We start from the raw sequence: 25,308 nt of genomic DNA on the forward strand, positions 1-25,308 counted from the left end.
CTTGAATTCATTATTCACCATCATATTTCGCATTACATTAAACTTCATCCCAACCAGCATGGCTTCACCAAATCCAAATCCACAGCCATTAATCTGGTATCCTTCTTAGATATTATGACCCCTGTTGTCTGCAGTCAGTGTCAGGCTGATGCTGTCTATTTTGATTTTTCTAGTGCCTTTGACCTCGTGCCCCATACTTTGCTCTTGCATAAACTCAGCTCCCTTGAATTTTCTGATGGATACCTTAACTGGCTTGACAGTTACCTAGCTAACAGGAGATCTCGGGTCCGTGTGTCTGATGCTCTCTCCCGGCCTCTTAGAATAACTTTCGGGGTGCCGCAAGGCTCTGTCCTGGGGCCCCTTCTTTTTAATGTATTCATTAATGACCTCTGTAACTCAATAAGACATTCCCATTTTCTATTCTTTGCTGATGATCTTAAAATTTTTCACATCATAGACACTTCGCAGGATTGCCTCTTACTTCAAAATGACATTCATCATGTCAGTGACTGGTGCTCTGCCAACTCCATGAGTATTAATATCAACTTATGTCATACTCAAGGAAGACTAATGTCCTGCTCTATGGGTATCAGTTTTGTTGTACTGCTATTACAAGCACCAGTTACGTTAAGGACGTAGGTGTTTTCTTTGATTTTAAATAGTATTTTCACAATCATATTGATTTTTTATATTTTGAATGTATAAAGCTCCTAGGTCTTATACGCTCAATAACTTCTAGATTTTCCTATCTTGACTGTTTACATGCGCTGTATCTTACACTAGTCAGGTCCAAGTTGGAATATGTCTCGGTAACTTGGAATTCTATCACATCTACTGACTCCGCTAAACTTGAGCGCATCCAGAAAAAGTTTGCTTCCGTCTGTTTCTATCGCTACTTCCCACATAGCTCCTATAGTTATACATCTGCCTTAGAGAGACTAAGATTGCACCCTCTAAGTCTGCATAGACATCTTCTAGATGCACTCTTCTTCATTCAGGTTTACCATGGACTTAAATCCTGCCCCTCCCTTCTGGATAATGCTAGTCTTCATGTTCCTACTTGCCATTTTCGAGACTTCTCTACTTTTAGCATTCTTCCTTCAAAAAGACACTGTCCCTCTTCTCGGTGCGGCTTGCTACCAACGTGGTGGGTAAAGTTCTCGACATATTTGCAGACTGAGCGGTTTCTCTGAATCATATTTTACAAGCATGTACCAAACCTTTTACGGTGTTATTGGATTAGTGTTTTCATTAACTACATGTGTATACCTCGGCTAATTTTAATTTTCTTATGTAATTGGTTTTAATTTATTGACTTGTTAATAATTTTATGCTATCGCTCCCAGTTGTCTTATCTTAGTGTTTGGATACTAATAGTATTAACAACACTCGTAATAATTCATAAATCTATGTATATATTTAAGTCTTCTTTAGATTTATGCTCACAGATTTGTCATATTTTTGTTTTGTTTTAATTATTTTTCTGTACCTAATATACTCATGCTAACTTTGTAATTGGCCACTGTGCTGTTAGGTTATTGCACGTAAATAAACATGAATTGAATTGAATTGAACTGAATATTATTCTGCCCTGTACCTAACTGGTAAAGATGAATATATCAGATTTTCATGTTCGTGTATCATTAAATGCAGTGTTAATATTGTTGACAAGGCTGCAGTTTACATTCTAATGAAATTAATAACAAATGGGTACATGAGTATTGTTGCTTACTGTGCATGGTTTATAATAATTAAACATAACTGAAAAACTTTGTTCTGTGTGGCTTCAAGTGTAAATTATGAGCAACTTATGCGGTATAATATAAGTGTGTCTGATGAAAACATAATTTTCTTTCAAATTTCCCCATCTTCGGCTTCCCTAAATACATGTAGTCCATGTATGTTACAGCTCACAATGTCCAGTGCATTTGGATAAGGAAGTGTGTGATGTGAAAGAAAGGTTACTTTCCAGGCACTCGTGAGAAAAATAATTTGCAATCTGATATCATGTACTGCAGATGGTCTTACTATGTTGTTTTTTTTTCAAAGGAGGATCCAGGTTTAGTGTCACTTCACTCATATCCATTCCAAAGAATATGGGTGAAGTGATACTGAACAGGGTTAAAAAAGGGGGTGTAGGAACCTCTGCAGTGCAAAACATCTGGTTGCATAATTATTTACTGATATTCTTGCGAAATAAGCCTTCCTAGGAAGGAAGAAGGGGGGGGGGAGTACAGTGAGAAGCACCCAAAAGGTGATATGTTAGCATACCTTCTTACCGTTTATGCTGTCGGATCTGGCGGCCATTATGTATCTAGTTAGAGGTGAATTCGCAGAGATGGCAGAAGCATTGCACCGTGGGGTAGTGTCAGCCGTGTCAGCCATGTTGTCCGCTAATAATATCATAGTTTCGAACAAACTCTTCCATCGTCGGTTACCGATATTTCATTTGTAATGGAAGTGTGTAAGTTTTGGGTATTCTTTAGGGACGCATTAGGATCATTGGAGAGAAATTCAGTTTCCTCACAAATTGTCACTGAATAATCCGTCGAGTGTAACAATGTTTTTAGGTCACTTATTTATCTCACTTGCCTTACATTATTATATTTAAGCATCCTGTTGCACTCTACACGATAAACATAATCTACATACCAGACACATATCAACGATGTAGATGTTGATAATACGAAGAACTTGACATTGTGTTTTTAAATGTTAAGTTTTAGACTGGGTTCAGTGTGGCAGCAACGTTAAGAGTATACACCTGATGATGGCCGATAGAGGCCGAAACATGTAGTGTAGAAAGAACAAGATCAAAGACATATAAATGTATATTGTTTGCACTTAGGACGGAGTTTGTATCATTTATTGCCTTACATGTTTCGGTTCAAGAGAAACCATCATCAGAGGCACGTATTACAAACACATGAAAACACTGGCGTTGTTTAATGTACACAGTATGTAAGCTGCGTGGACGCTGTTACAGGTGTCGGAGTGTAAAAGCACAACACTTTCTAGTAGCGTTGAATGCACGTACAACTCTTGCATTCCATCTGAAAAATGTCCTCAAATTGAGCCGTCAATGTTAAAATATTTAAAAGTTTAAAACATTTAAAGTAAAATGTTCGGCTCCTTCTTGTTGATTCGTCCCGGTGATGGGAAACGTCAACTTGAGGTTGTGTAGGCTTATGGTCGGATGTTTTTTACGCGTTGTGTGTTGTGTCAGTCATTCAATTCAAAAGTCAAACAATTCAAAATCAGTTTCCTCATATTTTTACACATTATTGTGTTCGTGATATCGTTTCGCAGTTGCAAGTTGTAGCTGGGATTCTGCTAAACTTCGCAACGCCCGCTGTGAGGGTGATGTTACCAGTAGAATGAACATTTTTAGTGTTTTATGCCCTTTCTCGCCAGTTACACATACCAATCTGACTTGTAAAGGAAGTCGTGAGAGCTGAGGGTCTGTGTTGAACTGGTTGAAGTTGCAGGGTATGCAAATGCGTTTTTGTAGAGTGTAAATGTAAATGCAATGTAAATTTGTAGAGTAGGTTTGCTGTTTCTAGGACGTAATTCCATGCAGTCTGGTATGCAGTTACCGACGTTTTGGAAGCAAGAGGTTCACTCTAAATGGGTGAACTAGCTGCCATCAGAACTGAGGAACAATTTGTCAAAACTACATAAGGTGTAATAAGACTGCAAGCTTCAGTAATCCCTGCCGACCTCTGCTGTGAGAACAAAGAAATCCACGTCAGTGTGCGTTCACGATAATTAGTGTTTCCTTACAGACTTGGGCAAATATTCAGAGCTAGGCACTGGTACACTTGTTATAAATATGATGCTATATGACTAGGATTCTTGTACGATAAATGATACAAACACCGTCCTAAGTGCAAACAATATATATTTATATGTCTTTGATCTTGTTCTTTCTACACTACATGTTTCGGCCTCTATCGGCCATCATCAGGTGTATACTCTTAACGTTGCTGCCACACTGAACCCAGTCTAAAACTTAACATTTAAAAACACAATGTCACGTTCTTCGTATTATCAACATCTACATCGTTGATATGTGTCTGGTATGTAGATTATGTTGCACACGTCAAACCCGATATTCTTGTAGTAGCACTCTAAAGATCTTTAGTTATGATGTTTTTAAAATCTTTTAAAATTTTTTTCTCTTCTCTANNATGTAGATGTTGATAATACGAAGAACGTGACATTGTGTTTTTAAATGTTAAGTTTTAGACTGGGTTCAGTGTGGCAGCAACGTTAAGAGTATACACCTGATGATGGCCGATAGAGGCCGAAACATGTAGTGTAGAAAGAACAAGATCAAAGACATATAAATATATATTGTTTGCACTTAGGACGGTGTTTGTATCATTTATCGTGTAGAGTGCAACAGGATGCTTAAATATAATATAGGATTCTTGTAAATGAATTCATTTGCCACCCACAAATCATGTGTGATAAAATATAGTTTCAAGGTTATGAAAGATTCTGCATTCTCTTGAAACAGGAATACCGAGAATTCCACTACAGAGAGCTGAAGAAACATTTTCTGCTGTGACAGAAAGGATGGTGAGTGTTTTGTCCTTCTGTGCACAGACAAGACCTTTTAATTCTTATATCTTAAGAAACTAAACTTTTTATGCCAAGCTTGTGATTACTTACGTTACTTACTTACTCATGGAGCTGAGCCCTTCTTGAGGAGCTGCCAATTCTTCAGCTACTCAAATTCCCAGCATTTTATGGAACCCGAAAGTTCATCACTGTGTTCACAAGAGACCTCCAGTGGTCCCTATCCTGAGCTAGATCTATCCAATCCAAACCATACCATACCATACCATACCATCATATCTCTCTAAGATCCATTCTAATATTGTCCATCCACCTATGCCTTGGTCTTCCCTGTGTTCTCTTTCCTTCTGGCTTTCCCACCAATATCCTATACGCATTCCTCGTCTCCCCCATTCGTGCTACATGACCTTCCCACCTCATCCTCCTTGATTTGATCATTCTAATCATACTTGGAGAAGAGTACAAGTTATGAAGCTCCTCATTATGCAGTTAGACATCTATTTCCTATATTTATGTCATGGTTTTGCCATGCTTTTTGGTGACGAGACAGTAACATATATTTAGTTTTTTCTGTGTTTATTTCTAGACCAACCGCTTTACTTGCGTCAATTAAAGTTTGTGTGTTTTTCTTTATGGTATCTATATTATCACCCAGTAGATTTACATCATCGGCGTAGACCAACAGCTGATGTGGCCCAATTAGTTTCAGTCCCACCTGGTTTCCCTGGACCTTCCTAATTGCATATTCTAAGGCAAAGTTGAAAAGGAGTGGCGAGAAAGCATCTCCTTGTTTTAGACCATTCTGGATAGGAAATTTATCAAACAAATGTTTACCTACGCGGACTTTACTATACGTTTCGTTTAAACACATTTTAATAAACCTAACTAATTTCATGGGTATTCCAAACTCTTATCAGAATATTGTACAATACTTCCCTCCTAACTGAATTGTAGGCTTTCTTGAAGTCTATGAATAGCTGATGTACTGTCTCATCATACTCCCATTTTTTCTCTAATATCTGACAAATGCAAAAGATCTGATCTGTAGTTCATCTGTTACGTCGAAACCCACACTAATGATCCCCAATAATTTCATCTATATATGGACTTAACCTTGAAAGAAGTATATTGGACAAAATTTTATATGAAGTTGATAGCAGTAATATCCCCCGATAATTACTGCAGTCAGTTTTGACCCTTCTTGTGAACTGGTACAATAATAGACTCCTTCCACTGATCGGGCAATTTTTCCTTATGCCAAATAGAAGTAATTAGATTGTGGATCTTAGAAAGTAATATTTCGCCTCCTGCTTGAATAAGTTATGCCAGAATTTGATCACTACCTGGCGATTTATACTGTTTCAATTTTGCAATAGCACTTTCAACCTCAGAAGGGCTAGGATCAGGTATTAACAGCTCAGCTTTATCAATTTCTGTCTGCCTAACATCATTGTCCCTATGTACATTCAATAACTGAGAGAAGTAGTTCCCCCACCTATTCAAAATATTGTGGAAATCTGCAGGCAGATCACCATTCTCATCCTTCACTAAGTTACTGCTAGGCTGGTAACCCCTCTTAAAGTCATTTATTCCTCTATACAGGTCTCTAATATTTTTGTTTTTACTGTTCATTGCAAGCTCATCAATTTTGTCTTTCAGATATTCCCTCTTTTTGTTCCTGAAATGCCTTCTGGTTTCACATCTTATATTGTTCAGATTATCCCCATTTAACTCGCTTGGATCCTGTAACCACTGCAATTTGGCCTGCTTTCTTTGATATAATAATTTTGAGCATCCTTCATCGAACCATGGCTTATGCTTCTTTGGTTCATAATAACCTATACTCTCTTTGGCAGACATTTTTATATTCTCTCTAATAGTTTCCCAAGTTTTATTAACGTCCACCTCAGTGTCCAAGTTTTCCAAAGCCGCAAACCTGTTTCAGATTTTCAACATGATACTGCTCTTTACCCTCTACCTCATTTAATTTCTTGAGATTGAAGCTCTCCATATGAACTCTGTGTGTTGTTTGTTTGCTCACTGCCAGCCTTTCCCTAACCTTTGCCACCACCAGGCAGTGGTCAGTATCACAATCTGCTACCCTGAATGATCGGACATCAGGTATACTTGAGTGCCGGCTCCTATCTATCAAAATATGGTCTATTTGATTGTGTATCTTCCCAACAGGAGATGTCCAAGTAAATTTATGGATGTTACGATGCAGGAACATTGTACTTTTGACAGTAAGATTTTTTGATGTGGCAAAGTTTACTACTCTTAACTCCATTATCATTACTAATTTCATCCAAACTCTCATTCCCAGTTGTTGGTTTGAAAATTTCTTCCCTCCCTACTTTGGCATTGAAATCTCCTAACAAAATTTTCATAGTGTACTTCGGGAATTTATCAAATACATGTTCTAGTTCTTCATAGAATCTATCCTTTATGTCATCAATTTTATCTTCTGTTGGGGCATGAACATTCATAACAATGATATCACACCAGCAACCTTTTAGTATTATATATGATATCCTATCACCAACGAACTCCACCCTCTTAACTGCTGATACGATTCTCTTATGTATGAAAAAACCTGTACCTAATTCATGATTTTCATTCCCCTTTCCATAGAAGAAAGTATAGTCTCCTGCTGGTGCGATGCCACCTCCATCCCATCTGACCTCCTGTACTCCCGCTAAATCTAACTTATATTTGAAGATTTCTTCTGCCACTGCCCTGAGCGAACCTGCCATATACAAACTTTGTACATTCCAAGTGCCAAATCTCATATACATTTTCATTAGCTTAGGTCGTTTATCCAGGGAATCAGTCCAGGTATGAGGCTTTGTGTTCATTTTCGTAACATGGTGATTTTTTATGGTGAGGAGTTGTTAGCCCCATGCCCAACCCCCAAGCTGGAGGGCCACCCCTTCTCAGCTGTCCGTGACTGCTTATTCAATATATACGCAGCTTCCCTCCAAAACTGGAGGGCGTCTCCTCCATTCGCAACCTGAGGACGCGCCATGACGTGGTGACAAGGACCCACCTAACATGGCCAAGCTTGTGTTTTGGCTTTCATAATCCACCTGTGGAGTTTACATGGTTCTTCATATTGTAACACTTTACATTATTATGTGGGAGAGGGATGAATTCAAGGAGAGAGATATGGGTATGTATGTATGTATGTATGTATGTAAGGGGTGGGACATAAAAAGCGGACTGCGATCTTCAATGATATATTGTGCTTCCCCTTTGGATTAGCCCTTTATTAATCCTACACTTTTAATAAAGTGTAGGAGCATCATAAAAGTCACTTGGTTCCATAAAAGCTGACCCAAGTGACAAAATCTGAAATAAGCTATAACCTCACAATCACACAGGATGTGTGTGGATGATTTGTTTTCTTTGTAGGCACCTGTCACAAGTTGGGTTATCTGTCAGTCCCAAATTGAAAATGTATGCTTTCAGGTAGCAGTGTCCGTAAGTAATCCTACCACCCATCCTAGTTGATCTCTGTTTAATCTCAACAGATCGTTCTTTCTTCTGGCAGAGGGTCCTGCTATAGAACCCATTGCCTGTCTGAGTCCAATAATGGATTTCCAGTATTTTTTATGGTTTCTATCAGTGCAGTCCCTGATGATCACTATTTTCGCAACTCCACTTGAGATGCTGCAAGCTTGTTCAGGTCCTATGAATTGCTGTTCATATCGTGATATGGGTAGGAATGAAAAATCCATACAAAAATTTTGGCAGAAAACCTGAAAGAATGAGACCACTTGGGAGACAATTGTGAAGATGGATTTTGTTAAACATACAATTAGGGCGGTTTTGGACTGTGTTTGTTTGTATCTGGATGCGAAGTTATGATGGGCATGTGTGAACACAGTAATGAGTGCTTAGGTTCCATGAAGAGCAGATATGTATTGTCTCTACTTCCACAGGGACCACAGGTTTCTGAGGAAGGTCGCTGCATTATGAACTTAACACTTGCTAAGATTATGAAGTCTGTAGAGAACAAATCTTACAAAGCAGCTGTTATGGGTTGAATGTAATGGGAAACAGTTACAGCAAGGAGAGCATATATTGTTTCATGTGTGGTGTTGTACAGCCATGACTGATAGAAGATGTGATGCCTTTACAGAACTGTACAAATTCAGAGAAGGTTTTAGTGGGTCCATATGGTGAGACATACCCAGCAAGTCATGATGTGAACGAGGCCATGAATATAAAAGCTGAGGCAGTCTCAGATGCAGAAGAGGAAGGGGATCCTCTGCAAATAACAGTTCAGGAAGTAAAGGCTGAACCTGAGGTGAGCTGTATGTTTCTATATGTCCACTGTTAGGCAGATATTACAAGCAGGCAGGAATTCCAGTTGTCTTTCTCATCTTTGTCTGTCTGTGCACTTCAAACAACTCCACTGTGCTGCTTACTCGCCTTTGAAGGCCTATTTCTGAAGTGTCTCTAGACAGTTATAATTTGTTGAATGTTGCTGCTTGTGATGTACCACTTCAGTTTCCTTTTAAGCAATTCTGAAGTAGATGAAATTAAATTTTGTGTAAACTGAACTGTATTTGAGAGAAATTCTATAGCATCAAAAATCCATAGGGAGTCATGGACCTGTTCGCAGTTAGTTGCTGGTACACTTATTAGAACCAAGAATTTAAATTACTAGGACTCTTGTGAGGTAATTCCTATGAACCCCACAAGATATTTATCATGTGATGAACAGGTTTCAAGGTTATGGAGATTCTGCAGTCTCTTGCAACAAGAGTGGCAAGAATTGTACTGCAGAGAGCTGAAGAAAAGTTTCCTGCTGTAAGCGAAAGAATTGTGTTTCATGCTTGTGTGCACGGACAAGAATTTTATTTTATTTCAGTTCTCTTGGCCAAAGAACTAAATATTTTGTGAGACGCTTCTGTTTGTTTGCATAATCCATGTGGGGAGTTCCTTACACTTGGGTGATAACAGTTTGGGATATTATGTAGGAGAGCAATGAGTTCAAGGAGAGTGATGTGGGTAAGTCATGTATTGCAAATGCAACAGTGAGAAATGCATACTAAGTTTTGGAAGGAAAACCTGAGAGAAGAAGACTACTTGGGAGACCTAAGTGTGGATGGAGAGATGCTGTTAAGATAGATTTTTAAAGAAATAATTCGGGAGGGTTTGTACTGGGTCTGTTCGCCTTAGGATACAGAGCCATGATGAGCATGTGTGATCACAGTAATGAGCTCTTGGGTACCATGACTAACGCCATGGAGCTGAGTGAGTCTTTGAGAAGCCACCAGTTGCTTGTCCACTGAAGAATTTCCAATCATTATATAGAACCTGGAAGTTTATTGACATGTTCGCAAGAATCTGTAACAAGTCCCTATCCTGAGCCATATGAATCCAGTCCACACCACCCCATCCTGTGTCTCTTAAAGATCCATTTAAATATTATCTTCCCACATATTCCTAGGTCTTCCTATTGGTCTCTTTGATTCTGGCTTTCTTGTCATATCCTATATGCATTCCTCTTCTCCCCCTTGCCTGCTATATGAGCTGCCCATCTCATCCTGCTTGCCTTGATCATATAATTATGCTTGGTAAACGAAGGTTACAAGTTGTGGAGCTCTTCATTATGATGTTTTTAGGTACCAAAAAAGCAGATATTTTCTTTACGGCTGCCGTGACTGGTAGTTCCTCGGGAAGGTCACTGAGCTATGAACCGAGTACTTTGTAGTGATCATGATAGCTGTAGAGAAGAACATCCTGTACAAAACTGCTCTTATGTGTTAAATGTGATGAGAAACAGCCATAGCAAGGAGAGCATACGCTGTTTAATGTGTGGTATTGTGTATCAATTTCTGAGAAGGATGTGATGGTTTTTACAGAACTGTACAAATTTGGAGAACGCTTTAGTGGGTCCGTATGGTGAGACATACCCAACACCCTATGATGCAAATCAGGCCATGAAAGTAAAAGCTGAGGCAGTCTCAGATGCAGAAGAGGAAGAGGATCCTGTCCCAATAACATTTCCAAAAATAAAGGCTGAACATGAGGTGAGCTGTATGTGCACTGTTAGGCAGATGACACAAATGTGCAGAAATGGTGCTTGTCTTCTCTGTGAATATGAAACAACTCCACTCTCCTGTTGACTAGATTTTGAGAGTGTTTTCTCCCCCCCCCCCGACTCTAGTACCTTGAATATTGCGTGTGATGTACCACTCCCATTTTCAGTAAACAAATCTAATATAGATGAAAATAGACCTTGTGTAAACTAAATGTTTGCAGTAAATTCCATAGCATGATATATCTATCACATTTTCTTTGTCTGTCCAATCCACTAAGCTTTGGTACTACATCATGGAGTTCCCACGATCTATAAATGCTGAAGTTTATCATTTGTTTTCTGTCTCCCATGTAGTCTGTATCCGTGTAATAACATAGAGGTGTCAACGTGTTGAGGATTTGTTATAAGATGATTAATGGTTCTCTAAGCATTTGTGACAATGTGTGACATATTATAGACACGTTTTGTCTGTTGTCCTTTTGTTTGAAGTAAATTTAATATATCTGACACTGTTCTTTTGTTTGAAGTAAATTTAATATACCTGACACTGTTGTAGGTGCCTGTGTACCTGCTGTCGGGTCATTGGTTGTCATGACAGATTTTTGTTATTTTCTGTTAGACAGAAAGGTAACTAAACATTATTTACAGAGAATGTGTAAGAGGTGTAGATAGCAATAGTGAAGAACTGGCATTGGCAACACATCCTAAAATATAGACGCAATTGTGGTGTAGTGGAATCTGCAATGGATGTAATTAAACATGCAAATGAAGGTATTAATGAACATCAAAGAAAATTTCTACATCTACATATAGATGGAGATTCTTACTTTTCTCAGCCAGTTCACGGTGACTGATGCACCACTGGCTGCAAAGTGCATATTAATTTTGCCAGTGAATCAGTATGCCGGTGGCCAGTAACATTTGGAATGAAGTATACAATTCACAGGACACAGAAGTTGTTGAAAATGCTGTCCTCTTACACGTAGACATTCCTTGCACCAGCAGAAGGGGTTCTGATTAACACTTAAAGCTATTGTGCCGAAATTTTTGCAATTTTCCTATGATTATTTTTTGTTGTTCTTCCTCATGGTTTTTACTATTTTAAACTATGTCCTGCAAAGAACCACAGAAGAAAATATCTAAAAATTAAGGTTGTGTGAATGTGCCTGCCAAATACCAGTGCTGATACCAGACAAAGCCTGCATGGATGTACGTGCAGTGTGGGCAGTAGCTGAGACATGCTGAAACCAGCCATAGAGTCTTTCTGCTTTTTTAACTCGAAAGAATTATCTCAGAATGCACAATTAATTGTTCCATTAAAATATGCTGGTAGAACAATCCTCTTTGCCCTTACAGCTTTGCCAGACTCCAACTTTCACTGGATGGAGCCATACTTCATGGGTTAGATGTGGATTTGGTGAATTCCAGTAGCAACACTTTCTCATATTTATATCACTGCAAGTGAACCCATGCTTCCTCAGAAAAGAATGTCAATTGTGGATCAATCTCCTCTTCAATGATTCACTGTAGAAACCAACTGCAAAAATGAATTTAGAATGTTGTTTATTAGTCCTGATAGCGTTTATATTTATATTCATGCAGCACATTTTGGAAGCTGGATATACATTTGGCACAGTGGACCAGACCATGAAAGTATTATATATAAAGAAGGACCCAAACTCAATGCATTAGAAAGATGTTATATATATATGAGACATAACGAAGAAAGGTCTACAGATGAACGATACATTTACAGAAATACATAATCCAATATTCGACATTCTAGTAAAAGACACACACCAAATAACCCCACCTCTTCCCCATCTCTTCAGCCACTCACAGTAGCCTCCCCGTACCTCATACCACTCAACTCTACACAAACATACCCACATATACTGCTACCCCCCTAGCAAGTAATCTAGACCGACCTGCTACAGCATAGCAACATCATCAACACAAGGAATAGCCCATACACATATACAGATACCCCCCAAGCAAGTAGTCTAGACCGAACCACTACAGCATAGCGACAACATCAACACAGGGAGTATCCTGTACACATATACAGATACAGCCAAACAAGTAGTCTAGACCGAACCACTATAACCAGGGTCCGAATTTTGATGACCTGAAAATATTTAAAAAATGACCTACAAAATATCCAAAAAAAATCTAGAAAAATAACCTAAAGGAGAAAGAGAAAGACACCTCGCTTCCATATTCACATTTCAGAAAACATATGAAGAAAAATTCCCTAAAATGGCCAAAAATTACAAGAAATACCCTTAAAAGTCCAAAGATTTACCAAAAAATTTCCCCCAAATGAAAAAATGACCTTAAAACTACATTTCTGTAATCACCAGCTCATATCCGAGGTTTATATATTTAAACAGTGGCAGTGCTGCTTAATGTATGTTGAATGAGACACCTCCATACATGCTGATGGACTCAGGCACACACCACACGGGGGGGGGGGGGCTCTCTCTGTCCCTGCCTCCACTCTCTGTCACCACTCACGCCTACCGATTTAACATACCACTGAACTGGGGCTTCAAACTTATTTCTCTTCCTATTAGGATTTTTCATGTTATTTACTTTCATTTTCCAGGGTAATTTCAATGTACTTCAACCCGTGCATGGTGAGGAGCAACGATATTCCTGTGATGAGTGTGGAGATTCATTCAGTCAGCAGATAATTCTGAGAGCACATCTGCGCATACATAGTGGGGAGCAGCCATTTTGCTGTGATGTATGTAAAAAGTCATTTAGTCAGCAGAGTCATCTGAAGAAACATCAGCGCATACATAGTGGGGAGCTGCCATTTTGCTGTGATGTATGTAATAAGTCATTTAGTCAGCAGAGTAATCTGAAGAGACATCAGCGCATACATAGTGGGGAGCAGCCATTTTGCTGTGATGTATGTAAAAAGTCATTTAGTCAGCAAAGTAATCTGAAGAGACATCAGCACATACATAGTGGGGAGCAGCCATTTTGCTGTGATGTATGTAAAAAGTCATTTAGTCAGCAGAGTAGTCTGAAGAAACATCAGCACATACATAGTGGGGAGCTGCCATTTTGCTGTGATGTATGTAATAAGTCATTTAGTCAGCAGAATAATCTGAAGAGACATCAGCGCATACATAGTGGTGAGCAACCATTTTGCTGTGATGTATGTAAAAAGTCATTCAGTCTGCAGAGTCATCTGGAGAAACATCAGCGCATACATAGTGGGGAGCAGCCATTTTGCTGTGATATGTGTAATAAGTCATTTAGTCAGCAGAGTAATCTGAACAGACATCAGCGCATACATAGTGGGGAGCAGCCATTTTGCTGTGATGTATGTAAAAAGTCATTTAGTCAGCACAGTAATCTGAAGACACATAAGCACATACATAGTGGGGAGAAGCCATTTTGTTGTAACATATGTAAAAAGTCATTCAGTGATCAGAGTAGTCTGAAGAGACACCAACGATTACATAGTGGGGAGAAGCCATTTTGCTGTGATGTATGTAAAAAGTCATTCATTTCAAAGAGTGAGCTGAAGAAACATATGCACATGCACATGCATAGTAGGGAGAAGCTATTTTGCTGTGATATATGTGAAAAGTCATTCAGTCAGCAGAGCCATCTGAAGACACATCAGCACATACATAGTGGGGAGAAGCCATTTATATGTGACGTATGTAATAAGTCATTCAGTAATCTGAAGAGACATCAGCACTTACATGTTGATGCGTGCAGTAAATCATAGAGCAGTAGAGATGGGTGTAGACTAAAGGAACAGTATGTGACTTGTAGCATGCCACAGTTTTTCATGTTGTAAGTAAGACAGTTTTGCTGTATGTGACATGCTTGAATTTTGTAGAATGCTACAATATATTGGAGTTGATTGCTGTTACTAGCCATAATAACTGATGGGAAATTAACTGAGTCCCATGGTACAAAACATCTGTGCAAATGAGTTCCATTTTAGTCTGATTGCTAAATGTGCACAAGACCCTGTCTTGTTTCATGGAAGCAGACGTGACATGACATGACATTCTTCTGCAGTTATGATGTTAATTCAGCACTGGAAGTAGTCACTGAAATGGATCAACAGCTTATACACATAATCCAGCAGCATCATATGCTTTTCGCTGTGTTATCTTTGCTCTTCTGCCATTACATGTGAGTAAATTCATTGATCAGTTAGTTTCATATTGATATATCGCCTGGATTGAGTATATTGAGGTAGAATGGTCAGATGAATACACTCTACGCTCTATTGCACATTGCAGACAAGATATATTTCTGCGGTATACTTCATATATTATAAAAGATTAAACAATTCCTTCCAGTGTGACTGTTGAAGTTTTTACTACTTCAATTCTTAACACTCTTACACGTTTCGGTGCCTATAGACCATCATCAGAGGGACATGCTCCTTGGAAACCACTATTACAATTGGTGTTCTGAATGTTAAAATATATACACATACAATGTTTGTAATGCACAATATATACAAATCCAAAGTTTTCTCAACTGCAGCGGTTGTCTTGGTGTATTAAAGTTTCTTAAAACTTTTCTTATTTAAGTTAAAATTTATAAAGTGAATGGTTCGTGCCTCTTCTCTTATAGCCTTTCTTGACGGGAGCCAAACTTGTGCCGCCTGTCTTTCTTGAGGAGGAGGTTTTTGATATCATCCTTTGTTTGTTTGTGGTGTGCTGTGTTGTTTTTACAGTATCGATGTCCATCTGGTGATGGTCTGTAGGGACCGGACCATGTAAGGGTGTTAAGAATTGAAGTAGTAAAACTTCAGCAGTCACTGGACAGAATTGTTTTATCTTTTATAATATTTTTAGTGTGACAGACCAGAATGAAACAAATCAAACTTCATATATTGGTTATAAAAAGAAAATTTAATAAAGGTGGGTTTATTCTGCTTGTGGAGAAATGAAGTAGTACAGAGAATTTAATTGAAAGGATCAAGGAAGACTTTTTTACATCTTTTCATTGTGAATACCCGCAGAGAAACTGAGCGGTCTGTCATGAGATCAAAAAAGAAAGTGGTTTGGAACTGAGGCACTCCTTTTTGCTTTATGTCTCCTTTGCCTTAGAGGGAAAGAGTCTGTGGGATGTCATATGAAGAGACAACCACTAGTTGAACTTTCCTATAAGATTTATTGCAGCTGCACAGTATACACAGACGGATAATAACAATAGTGAACTGTAAGAGTAACTCAGTGTATCTTCTTATGTAGCCTAGAGTTGGATATATAGAAAACATGTCACTGTCAGTATTGTTGTAGGCTTTGCCTAGCAACCACTGTTTACTCGTCGTTGCTAAGCAATGAAGCTTGCGTTGTCACGCTTGTTTGAATGTGGGCAGCTCCCACATCACCCCCCCACAGAGATGGTTGCTCAGCTGTTGAAGCGATCAGGAAAAGGTTTGCTTGCGCAGAGCGGTTGCTGGAGGAGTGAGGCGGTAGCAATGCCAGTTGCCCAGTGTGTCGGGCATGGCTGCCGGTGAGTCCGAGGCAGCCGAGTTGCCCAGTGAGTCGGGTGTGAGACCGCTGGACAGCCGAGGCAGCCATTCTTGGTGCAGCGCAGAGCCGAAGATTCCGAAGACCGAGCGCTGGAGTGGAGAGGCGGAAGCTGCAGTGTGTTGACTTAATGTTGCTGAGCGCGAGCGCGGTCGTAGGAGTGATGAGGCGGTAGCTACGCCAGACGCCCAGTGAGTTGGACATGACAGCCGGCTAGCTGAGGCAGCCCAGTGAGTCGGGCATGCCAGCGGAGTGGCAAGGCAGCCATTCCTGGCACAGCGCAGAGCCGAAGACTCCCAAAGACCGAGCACTGGCTTGGAATTCGACCTCAGATATGCGGTCTGCACAGAGGGCTGCGGCCTCCAAGTTGCTCTTGTTCCGGCCGGCGAGGATGCTCTGCAAGTTGCGGGGTAGCCGGCTGGTCCAAACACTTCGGATGATGTTATCAGACACGTTTGATGCAAGACTTTTGAGGTACCTCAGGAACTGGGACGCCTTACGGTCGCCAGTTTCCTCGACCGTGAGGAGTTGCCGGATGCACTGCTCTGGCGATGAGGATAGCTGCCTCACAAGCTCGGTCCTCAGTAGGGTGTAGGAGCCTTGTTCGGGTGGAGAGAGGATGATATCCTCCACCTCTGTGGTGTATTGGTGGTCCAGCTGTGAGATGACATGGCAGAACTGGATCCGCTCACTGTTAGTGCCGGCCAAGGTGAATTGCGCCTCGGCCTGGGTGAACCACATGGCTGGTCTCTTGGGCCAGAACGGCGGGAGCCGCACGGCCCTTCTGGGCACTTCTGCTGATGAACTGTCTGCCTCGTCCATGCTTAGTCAGGGTCACCAATGTGGGATGTCAACCACTAGTTGAACTGTCCTATAGGATTTATTGCAGCTGCATAGTATACACAGATGGATAATAACAATAGTGAACTGTAACTATCCCAAGTCCAAGTCACATTGCGACTGACGGTCAGTCAGCCAGTAAGTCTTGGTATCGAGCACCCTCCTGGGGCTCATGACCAGATATTTATTGCTCCTCGACTGTTACCGTCTTGTTTCTGTGGGGCGCCCTCTCTGACGAGAGGACGGGTCTGTCTTTTGCATATGCTGCTGGTCCTTGCCAGCGCAGTGTTTCTCGGGTCCTAGTCCCTTGAGACTTGCGACCATATTTTACTGTCTCACATTTAGAAAACATGTCACTGTCAGTGTTGTAGGCTTTGCCTAGCAACCGCTGTTTACTCGTCGTTGCTAAGCAATGAAGCTTGCGTTGTCACGCTTGTTTGAATGTCGGCAGCTGCCACAAGTCAGCTGAAAATTGTGAAATATTCTTTAATAAAATTAGGCAATGTCATTAATATTATTAATTGGAATTCAGAGGTTTCATGTAGTGGAATGACACAAGAGGAATAGCTTTTAATTGTACTTAAATTCAGTGCAGTTATGCCCCTCCCTCAATGCCCATTTTCTTCACTGCCTGAATGAACTGCATCATAACTGAAGCTAATTCTTGGTCACCCTGAGCAAGTGATCTCTGATTACTGACACTTTTCTTGCCAAGGAACGCTTGCTTCATTTTGCATAAGATGTACCATGCATTCGTCCCTCAATAACTTTGCATCAGCAGAGCTCTTCCTCGTGTGTCACCACAAGTAGACTGTCGCTGCATCACCAGAACTGATCCTGCTCCATGGTCCTGGAATATGTGTTCCATTTTGTGTCTCTTCACCATATAAAGTAGTGGGGAGCGCACGAATGGATTTGCAAATTGCAGTTGTCCTCAGAAAAGTGTGAAGGTAGGCTGATGCTGTGCATTCTGTATGCTTAAAAGGAGGGAATATGGAGTGAAATCATCTGGCTCAGGATAGGAGCCAGTGTCTGGCTGTGAATGGTAATGAACCCTAGCATTCCATAACATGTTGGTAATTCATTGAGTAGCTGAGCAACTAGTAGCTTCTCTGAAAAGGTGCAGCTGTGTGAAGTTGGTTAATACTTAGCATTTGAACTTCTAGATTGATTGTCTGGAACTGGAATTTGTTGTTGACCCTGTCCCACTGAAGCAATCCAAATGTGTCTCCGATGGTCAGTAAGTCTGGGTCTCCTGTTATTCCTGTTATATACATTGGGGTAGTACAATATGCTATGCATAGATGTACCTGATTTAGTGACTCACATCCAGCCAGTCAGTTTATCAAACCCTGTATTCCCACCAGACTAATGCAATGCTTCCAAGAAACGTATTTTTGCAGTATGTGTTTTTCAGTTTAGTAATATGTAAGTAACTCCAGAGAGCTGAGTTAGTTATCAATAATGGAAGTTGTTATTTTTGAGACCTCTCATCCCACTAGCTAAGAAACTGTTTTAATGTATATAAATTTTACGTCACATGAGCACATGCTGTGCGCAGCAAAACAGCCGCTTGGTGTAGCTGATGCAGCAGAGTGGCTGACATGCAGAGCCACGTGGAAAGAATGGATGAAGAGACAAATAACAGTACAGATCTCGGAGAATAAGAAATGTGAATGAGGAAAATGGGCAGAATAACAGTGAGACTCTGAATGTGACATAGAAGCCTATACCTTAACTGGAGAAGAAGAAAAAAGTATTTCTGACTTAAGCTTCATTCACCAAAATTCAGAATTTAAAATTGGTATTGTATATTACTCAGAATCCCTTGCTGGGTTTTTGGATTGTGTTCATTGTCTGGTGTTCAAGAAACGGGATGTACAATTTAAGGAACTGGGTCTGATTTGGTCCTCACTTGAGGGACGGGGGCACAACTACTCTGCTGGGTCCATTAGAAAGAGCTCATTCTAGCAGGACAATGGACAAAGTCCAAAAATCTAGCGATTCCAGAAACCTTAAGAATCTACGGGTATCCCACAAGTGTATGAGTGTTCTGGCTAGTGTGTGTATTTAGGGTTTATTTTATGATGCTCTTAGTATTTTAGGCTACATAGCATCATATTAGGCCTTGACTTCTTTTCCCACTCCAAGGCAGCTGTTAACACTTCGCGGACTGGATGCCTAGGCCTAGGCGTTTGGGTTTTAAACGTGGCAGACCGGTCGCCTAGATTTAGGCTTTTAGGACACGTTGTATTGTAACACACTATTCCTCGCTTTGGTGGCCACGTGTCTGTAAAAGTACTCTGTAAAATTACTGCGTAGCTGACCTTCGGAATGTTTGTTTTCGTAGTCAGCAAGGTGACCACTCTCTATTCCCCTCTCACTCTAAAGAAAAGTCCCTTTGTTCAAGTCAAAGCTTCTATGTGTGAGGCAAGATATTCTAAGTGTCAACATGGCTCATAGACAAAAGCAGTTGAAGGCCGAGCGAGCTCTTGGAGAAGAAATCTGTGATTTGATCTCCGATGAGTTATCTGACTTGCCAACTGCTTTGTCTTCTGATAGCGAGGGCAGTGTCAGTGGCAGTGACAGGGGCCCCCAAAATATTGTGACCAGAAGAGGAAGTGAAAGTGACAGTGAGAGCTCCAATGAAAGTGCGAGTGCTAGCATTGCGGGGACAGCCACATGGGGTAAAGTGGACAAAACACCCACTTTGGGAAAGTTTACTGGTGATCCAGGGCTGAGACAAATGCCATTGGACCCTACACAAGTGTCTGAAGTAGCTGAACTGTTTTTTGGAGATAGTTTCTTTGACATGTTGTGTCAGGAGACCAACAGATACTATCTCCAACACCGTGAGGCATATGACAATACCTATAAGGTGTTGAAGTGGGTGGATGTCAATTCAGCAGAAATGAAAACATTTTTGGCAATAATCATTCTAATGGGGTTTACAAAGAGGGATAATTTGAAAGACTATTGGTCCACTGATCCGTTTTTGAGAAATTCCCATTTTCGGCAAACTCATGAGTCGTAGGAGATTTGAACAGATATGGCGGTGTTTGCATTTCAATAATAATGAACTGTAACCACAATCAACGGGCAGGCTTTTCAAGAGTCGGCCCTTATTAGACTTTTTCGTTGAGAAATTTCAGACAGTTTATAAGCCAGAGCAGCAACTGTCTTCGGACGAATCTGTGATTCCTTGGAGGCGAAGGCTTCGTTTTTGAATGTATAATCCTGGGAAACTCACAAAGTATGGCCTACTTGTTCGTGTAGTCACGGAAAGCACTTCAGACTATAATATTATATTTCAGCATCCTGTTACACTCACACAATATATATGGACAAATACCGTCTTAAGTGCAACAATTTTATTGTAGTTTTTGCTTCTTTTTTCTCCTCCACACTACATGTTTCGGCCCTAAATGGCCATCATCAGGTGTGTATCACTCACGTAGCTGTTACACTGCTTGTTAAAATTTAAAATCACCAGTCTTTCTAATTGTATAAAATCTTTGTTAATCTACAGGCATCGATTTTATTTTTAAATTAACTCTTTTTAAAACTTTAATTCAAGTTAAAATGTCTATAAGATCTCTGTTCTTTCTTTTTCAAAATTTTTAATTAAAATGTATTCAGGGTACATGCCCTATATCTATGTAGTGTGGAGGAGAAAAAAGAAGCAAAAACTACAATAAAATTGTTGCACTTAAGACGGTATTTGTCCATATATACTTCAGACTATATTGGAAATTTAGAAATTTATTCCGGTGAAGGCAAGAAATTGCAAGAAACTATTGTTTCCATTTTGGATCCCTATCTGGATCAAAATTATCACATTTATCAAGATAATTTTTTTAACAGTGTGGCAACTGCAGAATACCTACTTTCAAGGAAAGTACATATTTGTGGTACAATTAGGGTGAACAGGCGCCTTCCTCCAGATCTGAAAGAGGAATGTAAATCCCTGAAACGTGGTGACACCACATTCAGGAGGAAGGGGGACATTCTTATACAGTCCTGGAGGGATACTCGCGTTGTGAATATGATTTCCACTATTCGCAATTCAAGCATGGTCGATGTTCAGAGACGACATGGGCAAGTGAAGAAGAAACCTCTTTTTATTTCTCAGTACAATATGTTCATGAAGGGAGTTGATAGAGCCGACCAATACTTGGCCTATTATTCCCTTCCTAGGAAAACAGTAAAATTGACGAAGAAAGTTGCCTTGTGGCTTATAAATTGTGCCCTTTTCAATTCATTTTTGGTTTTCAAAGAGCTAAATGAAAACTCAACTTTGAAATACAAGATTTTTCTCATGAATGTGGAAAAAGCCTGGGCTACAAACCTCACGGTGGCGACAGAACCTGCGTCAGACACAGACGTTGTACAACCGGGACCATCTACTCCCACCCCACGGGCCTCATATGGACCCCCCTGGGCGACTCTCGGGTGATATGCAGAAACATACCCTCATGAAAATTGTGATGAGTGAACAATCGACGGGGAAGTATCCTAAGCAGTGCCTGTGTGCGCTGTGCACAAGAAGCGAAGCAAAACTTCCTATGTCTGCAAGTTCTGCGTCGTGCCTCTTCACAGAGGGGAATGTTTCTAGAAATATCACACTCTGAAGCACTTCTAGGAGCTCTGGTAAATGTTCTGCAAAAATTTTAGTTCATAAAATTAATTAGGAGATTTTATATTAATTTTTAAAGTGAACAGTGCACAAGTTAGGGTAGTAGGTTTAAAAACGCCGGTCCCCAGGGTGATTTAAATATTTAAATCACCGGTCTGCGAAATGTTAAGTCACTTGAAAAAATTAAATTCGCTTAGTGGGTGGCGGAGTCCAACTGGGTTGACTTTTGCATGGCAGCCACTGATTGGCCTATCGTATCCTGCCCCGGGTGATTATGATGATGGAGAATTTGGTGGAATGAATATTAGCAGGGGAAACCGAAGTACTTGGAGAAAACCCTCCCAAGTGCCACTTTCTCCACCACAAATCCCACTTGATCGAACCCGGTCCGCTGCAGTGGGAAGCCATCGACTAAGCCCTTCAGCTGTGGCGTGGCCACATAAGTCACTTGAATGTGCCTACATAAATTTTAGATATGGATTTTATTACTAGTTCACCGCATAACAGAGAATGTAGTGAAACTGTTGTTTTAGAACTTTTCAAGTTAATAATCTGCATATTCAGTTAAAGTGTAATTTCAGAGTATCCATACTAAAATGTAGATTGGAAATTAGATTTGCTTTTGCTGTGGTGGGACTTTTTTTTTTTACGAAATGGATGTTGGAACACACACCAAAAAGACTGAGAATAGCTGTTCTAATATGTGGCATAATGAGCCAATATAAATTAGTCTGAAATACAAAGTAACCTAAGTTGCCCTAAGATGTGAACTTAAGTGCTTATAGGCAAATTCAGTGGGACAGCCATCGCACTGAAGGCACACTTCAACTTGTTGAGCCAGTTTCTGAACATCCACTGAATATGTAGATTACTGTCTTCTGGGTGTGATATTCTGGAGAGTCTGCCTGAAATAGAGGCAGCAGGTTCCCCAGAATATACATACCTGTCCACCAGAGTATGGCAACATCCCAGAGGATCGTGATCTTGATATGCACTGCCGTAAGAGCTTCAAGTCTCACTTCATGCTGTTATCTTCTGGGCTACTTTATACTGGGAGATAATGCACATAAGATAACCTACATTTCATTGTATTGCATTTTCTTTTTCATGCAGCCCCAACACCCACCGCACATCATCACCTAATGCTGGTCCAGACGTCCTCAAGTCTCTAGAAGAAACTGGGAGTGGGGAAGGCGGTTATGAATGTGAGCAGTTTCTGTTTCATGTAGCCCCAACACCCACTGCACTGCACCACTCGATGCTGGTCCAGAAGTCATCAAGACTCTAGAAGTAACTGGGAGTGGGAAAGGTGGTTATGAATGTGAGCAGTTTCTGTTTCATGAAGCCCCAACATCCACTGCACTGCACCACTCGATGCTGGTCCAGAAGTCATCAAGACTCTAGAAGTAACTGGGAGTGGGAAAGGTGGTTATGAATGTGAGCAGTTTCTGTTTCATGAAGCCCCAACATCCACTGCACTGCACCACTCGATGCTGGTCCAGAAGTCATCAAGACTCTAGAAGAAACTGGGAGTGGAGAAGGTGGTTATGAATGTGAGCAGTTTCTGTTTCATGAAGCCCCGACACACACTGTCCTGCATCACTTGATGCTGGTCCAGAAATTATCAAGACTCTAGAAGAAATTGGGAGCGGGGAAGGCGGTTATGGCTGTGAGCAGTTTCTGTTTCATGAAGCCCCGACACCCACTGCACAGCATCACTCGATGCTGGTCCAGAAGTCATCAAGTCTCTAGAAGAAAATGGGAGTGAGAAAGGTGTTTATGGCTGTGAGCATTTTGTTTGTTTATTTTTATTTTTCTCAACAGTGGTGTGCAGGGTATAAACCTACCTAACAGAAAGGTTTTAAAACAGCTTCTTGAATGTATTTATTTTGAAAAGGGAAACCAAAGATAACCGCAAGTAACATGTACAGGGCGTTCCGCAGTGGAACTGACCAACTTTGCCAGCAGGTTTGGGTGGTTAGTGTAAGCAATAAATCTCATGTAAACCATGGATTGATTTGGCTTCATTATAGCAATATGAATGGGAACGATTATTCTCCCTAGTTATTGTGTGAACCATGTTTCACAGTTCTGTTGTTTGCTGATGTATGTGTTTCATGCTCCCCCCCATCTTGTTTCCCTTCACTACCTTTTTTGTTATTCCTAGTGGGGTGGAACTAAGTCTGTTGTACTGCGGCCACTTCTGGCCTATTGTACCAGCCCCAGATGAGGTGAGGGTGATTGTGGAGCAATTGGTGGAATGAAGATTGGCAGGGGAAACCGAAGTACTTGGAGAAAACCTGCCCCAGCGCCACTTTGTCCTCCACAAATTCCACTTGACCAGACCCGCGATCGAACACGGGCCGCCGCTGTGGAAAGCCAGTGACTAACCGCTTGAGCTATGGCGCGGCCTTTCCCTACCTTAGTTAGTGAATGTTCGTGATTGTTCGCTTGGCTCGTGCAAGGTAATATGATTTGGTTTACGTACTTGCTATTACCTATAGGTAAATGACTGATTTCTTGCGTCGCGTGTGCGACCTGTAATTCTGTTTAACCAGTGTAGCTTTTCTTTTGGCGCGGGCTGTGATGACCATTTGTTTGTATTATATTATTTTTTGCCTAAATGGCATATTTTTTATCGTGTTACAATATATTGTGACGTGGATGGCCCAACGGTAAGTAGGGGTCACGTGAACTCTGCGATCTCGCGAGTGACGTCACATACCTGCACCATCTCCATTATCACGCAACGCTCGGTAAACACCCCCTCCCCGCGGTTTCGTAACAGAGGAGCAACTGTATTAGGTAACCATTGTCACGATGTTACCAAGGGATACCGCGGTTGCTACGCAGCAATAAACAGCTCTCGACAGCGTTGCTAGCATCACCCGTAAACACGGCGTCAGGTATCAGCGGTACCTGTCACGTAACTGTTTTCTGTGTTGTCCGTGCCGAGGCTAAATAAGGAGCAGCGAACACTTCAGTAATGAGTGATTAGTTAGTAGTTAGGAGTGAGTGATCAGTTTGTTAGTAGTGTGTGATCAGGAGTGAGACAGTTGAATTGCAACAGTCGCCGAGTTCAGTTGTAGCGGAAAGAAGAATACCGGAATGTGTGATTAGAAGTGATAGTGTGAGAAGCGGATGCTTGGCTCATAATTGGGAGTGTGTAATACAGTGACACTGGTACAGCTCCCGTATCGTACTGTGAATACGTGTAGACTACTGAGGACAGAGTGGACAGATTATTGTGTAGGGTTGTAAATTGTGTAAACCCGTTACAGTGTTATAATTAATTATAGCCTAGACTTGTAGATTGTTAAATATACCAAGTAACAATCCGAACGGCGTCTTCAGTGGCAAAAGACGTTACACTGGTGTCAAAATTGATTTACGAGCTTAAACACGCCTCGATCTAGGAAGAAGTGTTGAATTTATGAAAAAAGAAAAGAAAATGGAGCAAGACATTCAGCTAATACTTGAAATGATGAAAGAAATGAGGGCCGACTCTAAAGCCTGGCGAGAAGAAATGGTTGCAGAAATAGAAGCCATCCGAGCAGAAACGAGAGCCATCAAAGCAAGGACGGCCGCCATGCGAGAAAAAATGGGCGCCAGCCACATGGAGATGGTGTCCACATTTAAACCCGATATAGAGGACAATACTATGGCTTGCCAAG

At 40.8% G+C, this 25,308-nt stretch overlaps 1 protein-coding gene and 1 long non-coding RNA gene across 2 annotated transcripts; both read left to right on the forward strand.

Annotated features, from left to right (window-relative positions):
• Positions 1-2,363: 2,363 nt before the first annotated feature.
• LOC111867175 lies at positions 2,364-8,763 on the forward strand. The gene is made up of 3 exons (XR_002843296.2): positions 2,364-2,464; positions 4,523-4,584; positions 8,726-8,763. It is a non-coding gene; the product is annotated as an uncharacterized LOC111867175 (long non-coding RNA).
• Positions 8,764-14,320: 5,557 nt separating this feature from the next.
• LOC111867173 lies at positions 14,321-23,620 on the forward strand. The gene is made up of 2 exons (XM_023856769.2): positions 14,321-14,803; positions 22,748-23,620. The coding sequence occupies exons 1-2, from the start codon at positions 14,670-14,672 to the stop codon at positions 22,920-22,922; spliced, it is 309 nt and encodes a 102-aa protein (XP_023712537.1). The 5' UTR covers positions 14,321-14,669; the 3' UTR covers positions 22,923-23,620.
• Positions 23,621-25,308: the final 1,688 nt, after the last annotated feature.

Source organism: Cryptotermes secundus, unplaced genomic scaffold (genome assembly GCF_002891405.2).
Source record: "Cryptotermes secundus unplaced genomic scaffold, Csec_1.0 scaffold474, whole genome shotgun sequence".
NCBI classification, from domain to species: Eukaryota; Metazoa; Arthropoda; class Insecta; order Blattodea; family Kalotermitidae; genus Cryptotermes; species Cryptotermes secundus.

Excerpts from the sequence above, each read along its gene's own strand:
- LOC111867173 (XM_023856769.2), top strand. The coding sequence starts at position 14,670 with ATGACATTCTTCTGCAGTTATGATGTTAATTCAGCACTGGAAGTAGTC. Across the intron at positions 14,804-22,747 it reads TTGCTCTTCTGCCATTACAT|CCCCAACACCCACCGCACAT; the intron begins GTGAGTAAATTC and ends TTTTTCATGCAG.